The 17,804-nt window shown below is 45.4% G+C and overlaps 1 protein-coding gene across 1 annotated transcript in view; it reads right to left on the bottom strand.

Moving 5' to 3' along the window:
• The window catches only part of CSRNP2 (cysteine and serine rich nuclear protein 2), a 33,545-nt gene that overhangs the window by 5,584 nt on the left and 10,157 nt on the right, over positions 1–17,804 (bottom strand). Inside the window, exons 2-4 of the mRNA XM_074980264.1 lie at positions 4,898–5,155; positions 3,104–3,363; positions 185–481 (exon numbers count right to left, since the gene is read on the bottom strand). Coding sequence (XP_074836365.1) covers positions 185–481; positions 3,104–3,363; positions 4,898–5,048 — 708 coding nt within the window. The 5' untranslated portion in view covers positions 5,049–5,155. The remainder of the gene's footprint in view (positions 1–184; positions 482–3,103; positions 3,364–4,897; positions 5,156–17,804) is intronic.

The raw sequence follows: 17,804 nt of genomic DNA, 5'->3' as shown, positions 1-17,804 counted from the left end.
CCAAGGGCTGCTTCCGCCCTCCTGCATCCTGCTCTGCAAGCTCAGCACAGAGGATAAACCAGAGACCTGGCACAGAAATTGAACCCACAGCCTTCAAGCCTACAGATCAAGCCAGAGAGGTGCTGACAGAATCCAGAATGGATCAGGCCAGATCTTGGTGCTACCTATAGCTACCCCAACTGACCTGGCATTTAATTCCAGCTTGGCTGCAGGCGCAGGCTTCAGGGTCGCAGTACAGACGGCAGTCGCAGCCGCACTCCTCTCGTGAGAGGCGGATGGCACGCAGCTCCTGTTTCTCCTCAGCATCTATGCGGTGAACCCCAGAAGCCCGGAGCAGGGCTCGACGCCGCTTGGTGGGCAGCGGCTGCAGAAAGAAATAGTCGTCCACTTCCACATTCTCCACATCAATGTCGTCATCTGACACATCCTCCAGGGTCAAGCCTTCCGCCTCCTCCGATTCCACTGTGCCATTCTTCGTCAGCTGGGGGGTCACAGGCAGAGTTAGTCCTCAGCTTGGTCCCTAGGCATAAGGCCTAATGTTCTGCCCCAGCACCTGCCTGGTGAGGTACCCACTAACACTAGCCCTCGCAGGAGTGATCTGCCAGGAAAGGGGAGACTCAGCTGGCCCCATGCCACTTGGGGTCTTCAACAGCAGCAGCAGATGCTGGGGAAAAAATATCTTTCCTCCCAATTTTTCTTCTACAGCAACATCTGACTGAGTCACCTCTGCCTGCCCCCACCCATGCAAAGGCCTCACATACTCATGGGCCTTCACCCCTCCCTCTTCCATTTGCTCCAAGGCTTCACCCAAAATGCCACTTTGTGCTGGTGAAATGGAGCATGAGGCAGAGACTTGGACCTTTGCTTGACACCACAGGAGGGTCTGGGTAAGTCAGCCCCAAACAAGCTGCCACCACATGGATTTTCCACCAGGTTTTCTCCTCCTCGGGCCTTTGCTGGTCCTGGCCAGCTTCCATCCTGCGATAACCTGCAGGACACCTTCCGCACTAAGCCACCAGAGATGCACTTGGGAAGGAGTCTGTTCCGGTTAGAGGAGACAGTCTGCCCTTCCCCACCCTCTACAAGCATGGAGATAAAAGGAGGCTGTCATGTCCCAAAATATCTGGTCTCTCAGGAGAGGAGCAGAAAGGAGCAGCAGCAGCATCGTGAACTGGATGCAGGATCCGAGAATAGGAAAGTCAAGGTGCTCCCAGCTTGCTGTGCCTGAAAAGCAGCAAAGGTGCTTCCAGCTCCCAGGATAACCTATTTGCATGGCTTCAGCAATGCAGCCAACTTACAGATAAGGCTCATAGGCTGACATGAGCCCCCTCCTAACCACACACCAGAACAGCTGAACAAAACCTGAACCCTGTGCTCCCAATCCTCTTCCATTACAGAATGAAAGGTGCTTCCTGATTGGGCTGACAGGAGCATGGGGCTGAGTAGTGATTTCCCTTTCACTCTGTTCCCCCCACCCTTTGCGAGCTGAGAATAGAACGTGTTCCTACAGCCGGGGTATTTTTCTGCCCCGCTTCCATTTTAAATGCAGAGAATCAGGGTTCCTAATGGAGGCGTGATGGAGAAGCTGCTGCTGGAATTCACTAGAGACTGCTGCTTTCATCAGAGATGCCACAGGTTTGAGGAGGCAGAAGGAAAATTCCTGAGAGACACCTGATGCAATAACTCCAGTTTAACAACACTCCTTTCAGGAGCCCTGGAAATCAGAGCAACTCTGCCTTCATTCCCTGCAATCCAGGAGGTTCCCAGAGGAGATGACAATTCTAGAGCTTTGCTTGCCACTGGGGAAGTGCTGACCCTCCCTTGCCCACTGATAGCTCATGCCAGACCCTGGGGTCATAATCCTTTTTTCTGGGACAGGAGTTGTACTGGAGCAAGGGCCAGAGTCTGATTCAAGTCCTATGGATGTAAGCCCACTGGCTTCCTGCTCAGGTCTGCACTGGCTGTAGGTGCTTCGCAGACACCACCTTATCGTTGTCTCTCTATACCCTTTTTGTCTGGCCCACATAGCCCATTCTGCCAGCACATGCCCCAGCAGGGGAAGAGGCCTAGTTTGAGGCATGCACTAAAAGACTGGAAGAACATGTATCTGTTTGCCAGGCAGGCTGCCATGAAGGCCTAACTTTGCAGACAGACACATTCCCTTCAGTAAGGAAAGCTCAGCCATCAGCACCCCCACCCTCCTCCCTCAGGGCAGGGGCCAGGTACCCACCCACTGGATCTTTGTGACTCAGCTCTATGTGGATGGAAACTGGGCAAATCTGCAGAAAACGTAGTGCCAGACAGAGAGGAGGGTTAGCTCCAGCCACAATCTTGTCTTAGAGTACCAGGCTCTAGTCCCACCTCAGGCAGGACTCTGACAGACTACAGGCCATACCCACAACAGAGAATAGTAAATGACCGGAGACAAAAATTGCCTGCGATAGCCCAAGGAAGTTGAGTCATATGTCCCTGTCCCTACAGCTGTCTCTCTGCAGTTGGGTCCCAGTCCCTCCAGAAGTCACCATCAGACCTATTCCCCCACCCCTCGCAAGGCACTTGCTTGCTGAGGCTGGGTGACTGGCAATGTCCAGTCTGCCTTCTCCATGCCAATAGCGACAGGATCATGCACGGTACAGAGAAGAGCAACCAGGTGCCTCAATCTGCCTGCTCTCACAGTCTGCCACAGCAGGAGAGCGTAACATTTAAGATGAGGTAGAAAGAACTCCTGTTTATACCACACGCAGGCAGCGCAGCCCCTTTCCAACCAGATGCCACCAACGCCAGGGGCTCAAACAGGATTGAAAATGGATCGCACACTTACAGCAACAAGAATAGCCAGCGTCATAAGAAAAATGTTAAAATATCTTTGGCACGGATCTCAGACCACCTACGTCAGGATTTAAGGCAAACCCTCGTGTTATGGGGGGAGGGAGGGTGTTAAGAAGGCACTTTCTCTGGGGACTGCTTATCCCATGCCAGCCCAAATGCTGGGTTTCATGCACCATCCTTTGAAGCAACTGATTTTGGCCAGACAGAGGATTCTCAGCAGTCACTGAGCTCTTATGCTCCTTTATCGCCCTCCCCGCCTCCTTGTCATGGATACCTTCATTTTCTTGGCATGGAGTTTCTCCTCCTTGAGGTGCTCCCGAAGGATCTCCCGATGATTCACCTCCTGTTCCTGGGCAAACTCACACAGCGTGTACCTGCGGACAGAGTTGTGGCGCTGAGCCATGCCCAGGGAGCTGCCCCCTTGGCTGGGCACGCTGGTGAAGCCTTGGCGCCGAGCGAAGTAGTACACAGTCACCTGGTCGAAACGCACATTTTTCCTGCGCAGCTGCTTCTGCCGCTTCAAGATGGAGGTGGCTGAGAGGAGAGAGTAGAGCATTAGATACCAGCAGAAAGCACAGGCTTCCAGATGGGCTCTACTTGCGCCCCTACTACCTGTAGCTCTTCCAAGACATGGCGGAATCACAGACTCTGGTAGCTTTGCTCTCGCATGTTGTTGCTGATGCACACGTCCCTGTCTAGGCTGATATGAGGTACAACAGTGTCATTAAGAACGACAGGTTAGAGAGGGATAAGCAGGATGTTTGTGAGAATCAGGACTGGCCACCGACTTCCACAGCAGGACATACCCTGGATCTTACTGAGGAGGAATACCATGGGTGGAAATGCCTTACCTTCCTAGGGCTTTCCAAGAGTAACATTAGAGAACCCGATTAGGGGAGTGGGGGAAGGGAAGCCAATACCAGGGATATGGACGTTCCCTCTGGCTGTAGACATCTGTTAGGGTTAGAGGGACAGTGTTCAGGGGAGAAATCACACGTCCATTTCAAGATTCCTAGGAAGTATGCCCTAAAATTCTGTTCACTGGAAACACTCATTCACTTTATCAGTTTATTTACTTCGCCCATAGTGAGATTTCCCCACCCCACCCCCCTTTTTTTTTTTTTTAATGATAGCACCCCCACTTCCTGATACTGTAAGGGGTTTATTACTGATAACAGAAACAATAAGGGTGAAACTGAAGATGCAAGCAGCATGTGCAGAGAGTGGAGAGCCCAAACAGGTTTGAGGGCTTGGTTTTTGGGCCTCTCCAGGAGACCTTGCCAAACATTAACTGTGGGGGAACTGAAAAATCCCAAGTTTTTCTTTAAAAATAAAATAAAATAAAATAATACAGGACAAGCAATTATCTAATTCAAAATACTTTTTTAAAAAGTTGGCTGACTTAAAGCTAAGTTGGTAGTGATTTTTTTTTTTAAATAGGGCTGGTAAATTTGAGTTTGGAGGGCCACTATGAATCTCTACTTTGTCTTATCCTTTCCCATCACCAGGATGAAACTCCTTGCATCATCATCACTTTTCTCTGGAGTACCCGACAGGGATCCTCATCTTTTAGGGTCAGATGAGTATCACACATGCCTGAATTCAGCCACTGGGGTGTGGCGGAAGGGAAGAGAGAGACAGACAGAAAGGAACTTGGGCAGGACTCGGACTTTCTCAGCTTTGAATGTTAAAGCATCCCCAGAGAATTTCAGGGAAGAGTTAGTTTGCTCAGGGAAGCGAAAAAAGCACCTCAGCTGTGCTCTTGATTGGAGACAGTTTGTCATGCAATCCATGCCTGCCACTCCCTGATTTGTTAGCATCCACACAGTCTGATGTCAGGCAAGGTCACCCAAGTGTGAGAAAATGGAAGCTGTCCATACTGAACCCTTTGACTCAGTTTTCAGCCTACAAACATGAATTCCAGCAACCCCCTGGATATTATCTGCACTTGTCTCACACTAGTGAAACTAAACTGTGCCACATGAAAGGAGTGAAATGTTGGGTCCACTCCTGAGAAGTCAAACAAAATGCCCCAAAGTGGCACTGCAGAACCTGCTCAGCCACTCACGTATGAAGCCCATGGTGCTTGGGGGGTTGAGGCTATCACAGCTGTCGGCGCTGTCACTGTTGGAGATCTCATCATCTGAATTAGAGACGGGTGAGCCCACGTCCACATCTTCAAACTTCCTCTTGAGGCTGCCGCTGGCAATTGCATCCATTTGTCTCTGGCTCGCATAGAGAGCCAAAGAGCATAAACCAGGAGAGGGTGTCAGATGCAGGAACTCCAACACTAGCCCTAGAGCTATTGCAGGGGGTCAGCAGGTACCTGGGGATAAAAAAGGAGCATGGGGAGATGAAGTCAGCAGTCCACCAGCATCAACACCAAAGCTTCACTAAAGAGTCTGTATTGCTAGTTCCCTGGTCTTACACTAAACACATCTGCAGGTCTTTGTACAGCAGTCATAGTATCTCTACAGCAAGTTCTGCTGCAGTGGCTGCCAAATGCTTTCTTGGAAAGGGAACAATGGGCTGAGTTCTTAGCAGTCGTTCTTCCAAGTTGGTGCGCTGAGGTGCCCAAAACTTGCTGCTACAAGCACCAGTAACATTTCACTCTCTGAAAAAAATCAGCAGAGTACAAACCAGCAAACCTCTAAGTGCTGTAATGATGTTTATGCATTCAGTGATAAAGCCAACACAAGAAGCAGTAGAGTGATACAGAGAACTCTGTGGCCCACAGGGTTTTCTACCACAGACCATTAGGACCATCTGTCCCCATTTGTTCTTGGCCTTAGAGGGAGAACTAAACCAAAGCTCATACCAAGGTGTCACAAAAGAACCATGGGAGGGTTTTATGTTTCCTTTGCCAGAGGGCTGTCAACATCGAAGCCCTTCAAGAAGTTCAAGGTACTAATGCTTTAAGGTGTCAGTTGGGTTTCCTATTTCTCAACAAATCACATGCCAAAACACGTGGATTGATATGCTCAGCTGACTGTTCCCATCTTGTGTGAAGCACACGAACTGAGGAAAGATGAGGAAACATGCTTAGTCACAAATCCCTAAAGGAAGTTGGGAAGCAAGCCTAAACCAAATCAGGCTTTATACTTAGAATCAGCTGGATCTAAGCCACTGAAGTGATGGAACACAGGTGATGGCCCAACTAGCGCAAAGGAGCCATATCCAGTTTATTAGAGACACACGTCTAGGAAGACTTCCACATGTTGTAGTACTAACTCACTTAATCTCTTAATGATTATACCAGTTCTGTCCCTTCTCTCTGAAGCACCTGGCACTAACCACTTTTGAAAGACAGGATACTGGGCTATATGCACCACTGGTCTGACCCAAAATGGCTGTTCTTATCAGTTTAAGGATTACTCAGTTTCTGCTTTGATTGTTACAGAGAGAAGGGATCTAGTGTTCACATAGCTACTAATACGCTGGACCGTGAATATTTACATGCATGGAGGAATATAAACTATGCAGACCGAAGGATTTCACAGAGGACCAAGTGACATGATCAGCAAAACCTAACAAGGTATGCTTTCTATTCTTATTTAGCCATCTTCGTCTACTCTGCTCTGCACGAAGGCGAAAATATCACTCCTAAAACAAGGCCTATGGAAAGACTGTACAGGTATAGTTAACATGACATTGGAACTCTACAGGAGAGTCTTACAGTAGAGAAGGCAGGCCTATGGCAAAGCTGCTGGAGAGGTCTACGCATTTTGCTAGCAAGCCCACTGACAGAGTAGGTACCTGTAGCTTCCATAAATACAAAACCCATTTTACAAAATAATTGAGGATTGTCCAAGTTTATAGAATTTGACATCTCAAAATCACAGTTGATTCATTGCTTTTTTCTTGCTTTGCAATGGTTTGAAGGACCATTTCCAATGCACTGGGATGTGAAAACCTTGTTCTTCACCGACCACTCTTATTATGCAGTTTTTGTCCTCCCTCCTTGCCCCTGCTGGCTTCCTTCCTCACTGGGGAAAATGGTTCGTATAACTGGTCGTTATAAGACTAGTGCTCCAACCTCTCCCCGCTCCCAAGATTCTAGGGCACCCAAGAACTCACTTACCAAAACACATCATGAGATATGTATTTACTTACTGCAATTTGAGTGACTCTTCCTATACTTGCACCAGAATAAAGTCACAGCTCTGAGTAAGCTAGGTCAGTTTTCAAACCTACTTACACTGGTGCAAATCCCTGCATAGACACTCTTATTTCAGTTTAAGTAAGTCACTTACACTAGCTTAGTTTAACCCAAATCCTAATTGACTTAAGCTAAATGAAAATAAGCTTGGCCGCAATCAAAACACAAGCATCCACACAGCCATGTGTGACAGTTTAACTCAAATGGTTTCAAATCACCCCTTAAGGTAAGATGCAGTCACTTGCAAGACAGTGTTAAGGCCTAAGGGCTTCTGTACAGAAATACAGCCACGATTATATTAAGTTTTCATTTAGGGATTCAGTGTTCTCATGGAAAGACAAGTGTAACAGGTCACAGGTTTATAGCGAGAGGTCTGTTTCACAACAATAGTAGGGCTGAGTTGAATGCAGAGAAAAAGCAGGAACATCTCGTACCAGGTGCATTCTCGTAGGCTTCTGAGCAGTCTTCCCAGCTGACTGCCACACTAAAAGCAGAGCTGGGACTATTCCAGGAACAAACCACTAACTAGCCATGCCTGTAATAGAGTGTTGCCTAAACTAATTCCAAATCGGATCAGCTGCTCTATTCAAATTCAAGTTCAAGGATGCTGACCCTCCATGCAGGCTGTATTTCTGTTCCAAAGGTTAATACATTTTTGTCCCTTCATCTTCACACTAGCACAGTGGGGTCCAACAGAAATGTCGGGATCGCCACAGCCTGGAGACACACCGGGTGTTGTGACTGGTGCTGTGGCTGGAGTGGTGCTAGCCGCTGCTGCTACCGCCATGTGCTTGTCCCACCAATTAGTGGGGCACGTGGGCAGAGCAGGCAGGGAGCGCTCCACTTCGCCACATCCAGTGAACGGGAAGCATATTGTACACTGCTGCACTAGCATATCCTAACAAAAAGGGCCCAGGCCCAAGGCCTGTAGATAAACAATTTAAAAAAAAAAAAAAAAAAAAGGCTTTAATTTTTTTTTTAAAAATAAAATACCAAATTTACTGTTCAAAAATAACAGTTACATCTCATCACAAAACGTGCTACACCTAAGCTTACAATCTCATAAAAATGAAATGAATGGCTCTCGTCTGTCCAGGCTAAGTACCAGCTCTTGCTTCTTGAAAGTTCTGGGCTTTCAATTTCTCTTTCTCAGCCAAATAAAGTAACGTGTCAAAAGAGACAGGCTGGATAGGATTGTTTTTGTTCTGTCCTTATGTGGTGGTGGACCTGGGCGCCAAAGACAGCAGAGGAGTTAGTTAAGAAACTGGCTATGTCCACGCTAGACGTAGAAGTTGACCACTGAGATGTTATTTTAGCTATGCCAATTGTGTAGTTCAGTGTTTCTCAAATGATGTTCCGCAAAGTGAAAATAAGGGTTTCACGAGAAAATTCCATTAAAACATTTTTGGGATTAAAAATATGTAAGCCTTTATGAGTTTTATTAAAAACAATTTTCATGTTGATCTCATGACCTTGTTTGGCATTTTTATTATTATCCTTATTTATTTGTGGTCTACTTTTGCAGCTCCATCTATGACTGTTATTAGGGGTTCCGCAAAATTGTTTCGACTTTAAAGGGGTTCTGTGGCCAAATAAAATTGGGAAACACTAGCATAGCTAAAACTGACTTATCGGCAGTCTACTTCAATACCTGTCTACACAGAGGAAGGTCAACAGGAGTGTTTTCTCCCGTTGACCTTCCTTATTCCTCACCTCTCGCGAGTAGTTCCAGGGTCGACTTTGACACTGGAAAGTGCCATTTTGTGCATCCGTGAAATGAAACCCCAGAAGATCGACCCTGAGCAGGTTGATCTTCTGTGGTAGTGTGGCTGTAGGTACTGTCTTAAAGACAGAGATAATATATAGGAAAGGATGGAGGCAGCATAGAAAGGAACAGTGGAACTGACTGGAAAGTAAGAGAGAAGACATTATTCAGCACACAGTTTCCTATATTCCTCCACACTTTTTTCTATGGCTTCTGGGCATAAGAGAAACCCTATCTTGGAATATTTTGAACAATTTTCCCCCTAGTTAAAAGAGGAAAATGTGTCGAGATTAAGCAGTGCAAGAAGATACACCTAGTTGCAAGAATGACTCATAAGGAAGACTGTTTACTCGGGAAAAAACTTGAATAAAAATTCAGCTGTCATGTGTAGTTTTGTTATAGACATTGCTGCAAACATGGCAAAGATGAGAGGATATTTAGAAGAAACAACTGAAGTATGCTCCTTGATAACGTATGGTGGCAGTGCCCATTTAATGCATCTTTTGGCTAAAAGACTTAAGTACACCTTCTCCAGGAATGAAAGAAAATGTTGAAGTCACAACATACTTCTGCAACAACCATTTTGCTTCAGCTTCACTGAAGAGAGCAGAAAGATCTAAACTAATTCTCCTTCAAAATGTTTGATGGAATTTTGTGGCTGATTGTTTTCAACAATTAAAAATTGGCCTATTCTCGTAAAACTTTGTGAAGAAAACCATGATTAAATAGATGGAAGTATCTCATCCAAAGTTTAAGAAACTGGATTAAAGAGGAATGTAGAGATATTATATAGCCAGTTTATCTATGGCCTTGAACTTCAGAGAAATTGCTGCTGCATTGCTGATGCTTTCAAAATTTGGAAGGCACTTCTAGAGATACTGATGAAAGAAATGCCTCACCAGAAGGTTAAACTAGAGGCAATCAAGGCGTGCATGGATCTAACAGACTGCACCTAATTTTCTTATGAACATGGTTAATCCCAGATATAAAGATAGAGGCTTAACTTCTCAAGATGCTTCTGGATGGCATGGGCATCACAAAATCACTCCTTAGTTATGCCAGTCCTAATAAATTTCAGAGCTGGAGTGAAACCATGTAATGAGTACATGTTTACTGACATTTTGATCAAAGTCAGCCTGTGAATTGGTGGAAATCATTAGCCAGGCACCCTGAAACCGAATTCTTCAGTTGCTAAGCCAACTTTTCACAGCAGTCGCTTTCTCTGTGGGCACAGAGAATATTCTCTTCATTTCGTATTCACACAAATCTCAGAAACTGACTAGTTGTCGTCAAAGCAGGAAAACACATTTCTGTTCTAGTCTATGAATCAAAAGGACAGTGGGAGTGCGAAAGATGGAAGTTAGATGTAGAAGCTTTATGGACACCTTATATTTAGGTGGTCAGAGGACTTGTCTGTTAGAATTATTAAAAACTGTAAATTAAAGAAAAGTTGAAGGACAGATGCCAACCAGCAACTTATACTGATTGCAAATGTGAAACATGTATATAACATTTAAGATTTAGTTACTATACGTACGTGCTAGAGTGTGTGTGTGTGTTCTAATGCTTACCATTCCTAATGTACTGCTGCTGCATCTGCAGCTTGACACAGGTAATATTATGTACTAAGCACACCCTCTTAGATGTTGTCACACCCCTAGCCTTGTTCCCAAACCAGGCATTTCAGAAATGGAAGAGGGAGAAGAGACTGAATCAAAGCGGCTAGTGCTCTCCTGAAGCAATGTCCACTTGCCAAGCCAAGAAACAGTGGAGCTGTGTGAAACAGCCACCACTTCTCTTGGGCCTAATGTTTAGTGGCACTGGTCACCAAGATACAGATGAGTCAGACCAGAAGGACCTTGATCAGCACCCTTCTTTCACAGCAGATGACTAAAGAATTCCCAGGAGACACCTGGGGCAACTGTCTGCCTCCTCTGAACTCTGTGAGACAGGAGAAAGTCTTTATGCTTTTTAATAAGGGATGTCTGCTGAGGCAAGAGGGAGACCCAGACATACAAACCTTACTCTTCAGAGGTATAGTCTCATGGAGTTGTACTCAGAAGAGCAGGAGAATGAGAAAGCCAGCTAAACACGGATGTCTCTTCCGCAGGCTCAGGCTGTTTATAGGAAGAGCCATTCAAAGTTCTCTATTAGAACAAGCCAGGAAGAGCGATCTAACCCTTGTCCAAATGTTTGAACATGTTCAGGACAGCTTTAAAATGCATTTCTTCTGGAGAAAGCTGGGCTCCTGAGCCCAACACCCACACTCCCAGCCTTCCCCCGCCCCTCAGGCTCGTATGTACTTGTCTATTCCCTTCAACACGATAGCAACTGTTCCCATGACAACAAGTCGAACAAATGGGTTTGAAAAACATGTCAGCGGACTGTGTATCAGGAGAGGCAAGAGGCTTCGAACTGCAGGACAGAGCTTCCTAGGGATCAAAGGGTTCCATGCTCAATTCCTTCAAACAAAATGGGAAGCAGCCCCAACCCTTAAGCCTCCAGCTTCAGACTCCGCCCTAAGCAGTTTAAAAGTACATGGATTTGTGCCAGGGTTTTGGGGGCCTCCAACCACTTCAAAATCAAGAGGAAATGAGACTGCTTTCCACCGCCCCCCTTCACATGAAAAAATAATTGTTGAAGTAAAAACCTGCAATTCTCATACAGCTGACCCAGCAGAAAAGGAGAAGCTATGAAGTCAGTGAGCACTTTGCAAATATCAAATTACCCCCAGGCGACTGTGCAGTAGCATCCTCAGGTTTGCCTATAAGCAGCTACACCAGCTGAATAGCTGGGATTTTAAACCAATTCATCTATCCCAGTGTCAAAAGCAGCAGGGTTGCTCTTATTTTGATTTTGAACCAGGCTTTTTTTCATTTTATCTTAGGAACGAGCTTAAGTTAAACCAAAATTAGCCCCTTTTCAACCAAAAATCAGTGTCTACGAAAAGGTTTGCACTGACTTAGCTGGACTGAGATCCAGATGCTTTCATTAAATCCCTACAAACTGCTGCTGATGCCAAAGCTATCCTGCTCACCTGTTTGATCAGAGTATCACCTCCCCTCTTGTCCATGCACATCCAATTCACAAGTTCTGCCTTTTCCTCCAAGGCTCTGTATTTCAAAGCTCTTGCCTATACCTAACATGATCTTCTTTCACAATTGCCAGTGTCTTCTCCCTCATACTCACCATCATCTTCTCACCAACATATCTAGGAAATTTCTTCTGTTCCTTTAAAGCCACCTCCTTGGCCAAGTCTCCCCCTCCCAACCAAAAATTTCTTATTCCATTTCATCTTCACTGTTGAGGTACAAGGGGGAAAGAAAGGTATTAGATTAAAGGTGCGTTGATGCCTTAATGGGTTAACTAATGATCTTATTAAAATATTGTCATGCTCACTCCTCTCTGCCCCCTGCTTCATTTACAACCTTCACTTGACAGGTCATGTTGACTCTAGACTAATAGGGCACATCTACATTGGGAAGTTAGTGTGGATTAAGTTAGGGTGAGAGTTTAAAATGGAACAACTATTACCAGTTAATTTCCTGTATGGACAGTCTTACTCCAAATTATTTTAATCTACTTTCAAGATGGATTAAACTGAGAATAAAGCACTCTTAGGTTAGTTCTACACTACAGACCTATATAGCTACAACTAAGTCACTTAGGGGTGTGGAAAAAATCCGGTTATACCGATCTAACCCCCTGGGTAAACACACTACATCATCGTTACTGCCTTTTGGGGAGGTGCATTAACTGTGCTGGACAGACAAAGTTCTCCCAACTGCGTAGGAGCATCTTCAACTGCTGTATATGAAGACAAGCCTTTTCTCCTAAACGTAAGTGTCCACACAGGGAGTTAATCAGGAATAACTGTTCTGAAGTACTTCCTCATGTAAGCAAGCTGTAAATTCTTCAAGGCATGAATGAGGTGTTTACATGTTTTGTGACATATCCAGTTTTTTCTGGGGACTGGAATAGTGACGATTTGAAGGTCAGAAGAGTTCACACTATGATCTAGTCTGACCTCCTGCACAGCACTGGCCACAGAAGTAATGTTACTGGTCTTGTAAAACAATTCCAGAATTTGGATTTGTCTCCTCTCACCAATTGTCCTTAGCTTCAGTGATATTCCTATTAATATTGGGGCTACAAACTTGATTTCCAAGTCCTAAGATACATTGGACATTTATATGGATAACAAGAATGTCCAGTGTTATCTTACTTAAAATGATAACAAAAATTTTGGAAGGAATATTAAAACTCATGCTTCAGGGCTTAAGCTGATCTCTGTTAGAGATCAGGATGAGACACAGAGGGAGGGGTCACAGATTGTCCCACATCTGGTGGTATTTATACCTCTCTCTGAAAATTATGGCACTGCTGCCAGACAGAACTGTAAGCTAGATGGCCCTTGGGTAGGATGTGATACGGTAAATTAATTTTATCTTTATTACGGTAGCACTTAGCTGATTCTTAAGAACGAGGCCCCTCTGTGCTAGATACTTTACAAAACAGAGCAGAAGCGAGTCCCCACCAAAGATCTTACAATCTAAAGATACGAAACAATCAAGATGGGGGAAGATGTAGAACACAACAGGAGAGGAAATGATGAGAGGACATGCCAGTTTTACAACTTTTTGGTGGGGGAGGGGAAAGGAAGTTGGTTAGGAGAGGGATCAGTTAAATGGCAGGAAAAGTCAAGGAAGAGGGATATTAAAAGAAGGGGAATAAAGGAAATAGGGCAAAGAGACGGTAAGAAAGGCAGACATGGAATGTAGTCAGCAGAGCTGAAGAGACCAAAGGAGGGGGGACAGCAATGGCTGAAGCTAACAGCCAAACAACAAAGAGCAGAGGAAGGCCAGTCATAACCATAATGTGGAGTTTGTAGGACGGTTGTAATCATTCTCTCTCTAGATAATTAAATAAATGTATACATGAGAGAGAGAAAGCACAAGTGCGTGTCCAAGAATCAAGCTCCCTCCAACAAAGTCCATCAACTACCTCATCATGTCACAGAAGACGACTCAGGTTAACGGAACTCTGGTAATTATATTGTCATCTGAAGTTGCAGTAGAGAGTTCAGAAATACACTACAACTACATACAAGGAAACCGACATGTCACCTCTTATGGTTTCCAGCAGTAGTGTCACCACACAGGCTACTGGCACCTTGCCCATCATGTATTTCTACATAAGAGGCATATGGAACTGTACTGGGGAAGCTGAAGCTCTTCAGATTTAACACGTTGGATCAAGCCCTTATGAAGGGCCTGGGAAGAACTGTCAACTCCATTCTCAGATTTCTTGCCATGATGGCAGTGTCTACACTAGCCCCAAACTTCGAAATGGCCAAGCAAATGGCCATTTCGAAGTTTACTAATGAAGCGCTGAAATGCATATTCAGCGCTTCATTAGCATGCAGGCGGCCGTGGCACTTCGAAATTGACGCGCCTCGCTGCTGCGCGTCTCGTCCCGACAGGGCTCCTTTTCGAAAAGACCCCGCCTACTTCGAAGTCTCCTTATTCCCATCAGCTCATGGGAATAAGGGGACTTCAAAGTAGGCAGGGTCCTTTCGAAAAGGAGCCCCATCGGGATGAGCTGCGTCAATTTCAAAGTGCCGCGGCCGCCCGCATGCTAATGAAGCTCTGAATATGCATTTCAGCACTTCATTAGTAAACTTCGAAATGGCCATTTGCGTGGCCATTTCGAAGTTTGGGGCTAGTGCAGACGTAGCCAATATGATTATCACGGGACTAGAAAGCAGAAACAGCAGCAGCATACTAAGCTCCCTTCCTCACAATCAATCAACTTGAGGAAACTGTACTCAAGGCCAAATGGGGTATCCCCTCCTTTTCTATTCTGGCCTTGGATAGGTCTTCACTACCCAGAAAATCAACCCGCTCAGGGCTGATCTTCTGGGGTTCAGTTACACACCCAGTAGAAATGCGTGAAACACTCCTGTCGACCTCCCCTCTGGGAGGACTGCAAAGTAAGTCAATTGTAGGTAAGTTGGTTCCAGCTATCCAATTACCGTACCTGGGAATGCATATCTACAATCGACTTTAAGATCTAGTGTAGACCTGGCCTTTGACTCATCACCCACAGAAGGTGAGGAACATTTAAAAATATTTAATGAGTGACAGAGAGGAAAAGATAGACAAGTACTAAAAGAGGTAGAAAGTCTCAGGTGGGTAGCTGTGTTAGCCTGTAGCTTCGCAAACAACAAGCAATTCTGTGCCTCCTTAGAGACTTAAATTTATTAGGTCATCAGCTTTCATGGGTAAAGCCCACTTCATCAAATGGAAAAAGAGGCAGTTTTTTAGTAAGTCTGATGCTAGCATGTCACCTCACTGAGCTTTAAGTGACCTGATCACTTCAGGAAAAAAGAAATCCCAAACTGTGAAGAACTGGAACAATGAACTCCAATGACTCTCCAGATTCCAGTGAATATCTGAATTAGCTCCCTACAGCAACACATTAGCTTAACTGGAGCCTGCCCTCTCCAGCATACAGCCTGGTAGAAGTCCATCACTTGGGTTTTCCTTCTAATGAGTTGCTCCACCAAATGCGAATGTTTGCAGTTAAGAGGTTAAACAGCAGCATCCTGTCTGCTACTCCCTGGTAAGCCATTGTTTGCAGTCCCAATGGCTTACTCAGAGATGGTGCACACTGGAATACATTAATCCACGGCCAGCTGCTCGGTCTCCAAGACTATGCCTTTTCATAATTAAAAAAGGAACTACTGATACAGCTAACCACATGTGACAAGCCCCAAACCCTTCTGCAGTCCCAGATCCTGACAATCTATGTCATCACCTCAAAAGCAGATCTATGGTGCAGTGATGGGATAAGTTCACCTGCTTCTCATTACAGGAAGGAATTTCAAATATTTTCTGAATAGCACTTTGGTGCTGGGAACAAAGGCTGATAGGAAAGGCAGAAGAGAGCAGCAGAAGCCAAATAGCAGACAGCTCCTTACAAAGGGGCCAGAAGAACCAAAAGTAGATTTTTTTTTGTTGGGGGGGGAGAGGGGGGAGTGTTATTTCTTTTTTGAGTGTGGAGTAAAGATGAATGTGAGGAGGGTGCCAGTGAGGATGAGAAAGCAGTGAGAGAATTTCAGCTAATCCCAGAATACTAGCCAATCGCCCTATCCAGAAGAAGCTTGTTCTCCATCAGCTCAATTCCTTTCTCTGGTTTGCAGGGGCGGGCAGCTGTCCCTGCACAACAGACACATCCTGCTGCGGGGTAGAGGAAGAGGCCAGTTTCATTCATTCAATGTATCAAATTAGCTGAGTTTACAGACAATGCATTTGTTTAAAAAAAAAATTCAAGATACATGACAGCAAGTTGCAGAGAGCTCTCTGGAGCCTTTGAGCCCAAGAAACACGCATGTGCTAATCTCTACAGGGAATGGACACGCAGGCAGGTCTTGCAGGTACAATATGCAGGAGAAAACTTTGAACTGGACCCTGAAAATAAAGAGAAAGCACCAGTGGAAGGCAACCTTCAAGCAGAAGGTGAAAATGGTCCCACTTTACACTGAAAAAGACAGTAGATACTGAATTCTGCAAAGCAGTGATTTTGGGAGCCCAAAAATAACATCCTTGATGTTAAAAACTGAAGCACAGGACAAGATGGTGAACACAACAGCTGTAGTAGATAGCTTAAAACACATGGTATCCACAGGCTTTGCTGTGGAGGTGAGGACAAGGCAGGTAAGCTCAGAGAAACAGGAGGAAGAAAACTTAGTGCCAGCACACCAAAAGTTCTTGAGTGCAGCCTGCTCTTTAGCTAGCAAACAGGAGAGAAGAATTCCATCACCAAATATAGTAACAGCAGAGATTAGAATCCTGCAACATGCAGAGATGTTTATCAGAATTTCTAATCTCACAGGGAGCCACAAAGTGGGTGGGTGGAGGAGAGGGGCACAATAGGCAAGGGAATTCCACGAGGAAAGGAGAGAGGTTTCCATATCATATTCTTTGGCTGGTCACACCACATCATCAACTCTCCTCGTTTACATTTACTAAGTGGCAAAGAAGCTAAAAGCATTAAGACTGCGTCTATATTACAGCGATCTTCATTCGAAAGAGCACATCCACACACAAAAAAGTGGTTTGAAAAGACTGTCCTGCTCTTTCGACTGAGTGTGCCCACGCAGCCCCCACTCTTTCAAAAGAGCCAGCCAGGGATCAAAAAATCCAACGCATGAGAACTGCTTTTCAAAAAAGGGCCTGTGGAGTAGCTACATATGCTTCCCCCGGCCCCCACAAAAGCAGCTTTCAAAAGGAGGCACTCTTCTTCCAGGAGAGGAAGACGACTTCCAGAGGAAGAGCTGCCTTCTTTCAATTTCAGGTAGAAAGAGCACATTTTGTGTGTGGATGCTCCGCGTGTTCTTTCAAAAAAGGGCCTGATTTTCCAGAAGAACTTACTAGTGTAGATGCAGCCCAAGTCTTCCGTATCAGCACTGGCTGTGGTAGCCTCAGGGTTGTTAGCATGGGCAGAAGGGGAGATGGAGGTCCATCTGATCAGGAATGCAAAGATGGGAATATTTCCATCCCTGGGGATGGGCTGTCTGTTAAGATATTGTTCATACCAGGAAGACACTTGCGGTTATTATGCACGAAGACTGGACAGAACCTCCCATGGTATCTCCTTTGTCCCACATCTTCAAGAAAGCTAATGGGTACCAGTTCAAAGCTAGACAGTACTGCTCTGATTAACAAGCTAAAGATCCAGAAGGCCTTACAACCAACACATCATAGCTGTAGAACCAAGTTACTTATTTGTAACCCATTGAAAATTCAGCACCCATCACCAGGCTTTCAGTCACAATTAGAAATCCTTTGGTCGCTGTGTTCCACTGGTGGCTGATCAACCCAATTCTGGAGACACAGGTCTTAGCAGAAAAGGCAGGTACTTGTAGCTATTAGAGGGGCATGGAGCAATTTTTACCACCCTTTTCGCCACCTCTCCTCATTTACGCTGCAAGGACCTGTCAAATTGCTCCACCCTCTCATGGATTACTTCTCCATTGGGGATGATCTT

This window comes from Carettochelys insculpta, chromosome 29 (assembly GCF_033958435.1).
Source record: "Carettochelys insculpta isolate YL-2023 chromosome 29, ASM3395843v1, whole genome shotgun sequence".
In the NCBI taxonomy this organism is placed as follows: domain Eukaryota; kingdom Metazoa; phylum Chordata; order Testudines; family Carettochelyidae; genus Carettochelys; species Carettochelys insculpta.
Note: the sequence above shows the minus strand (reverse complement) of the source record. Positions and strands in the feature narration are given on the sequence as shown.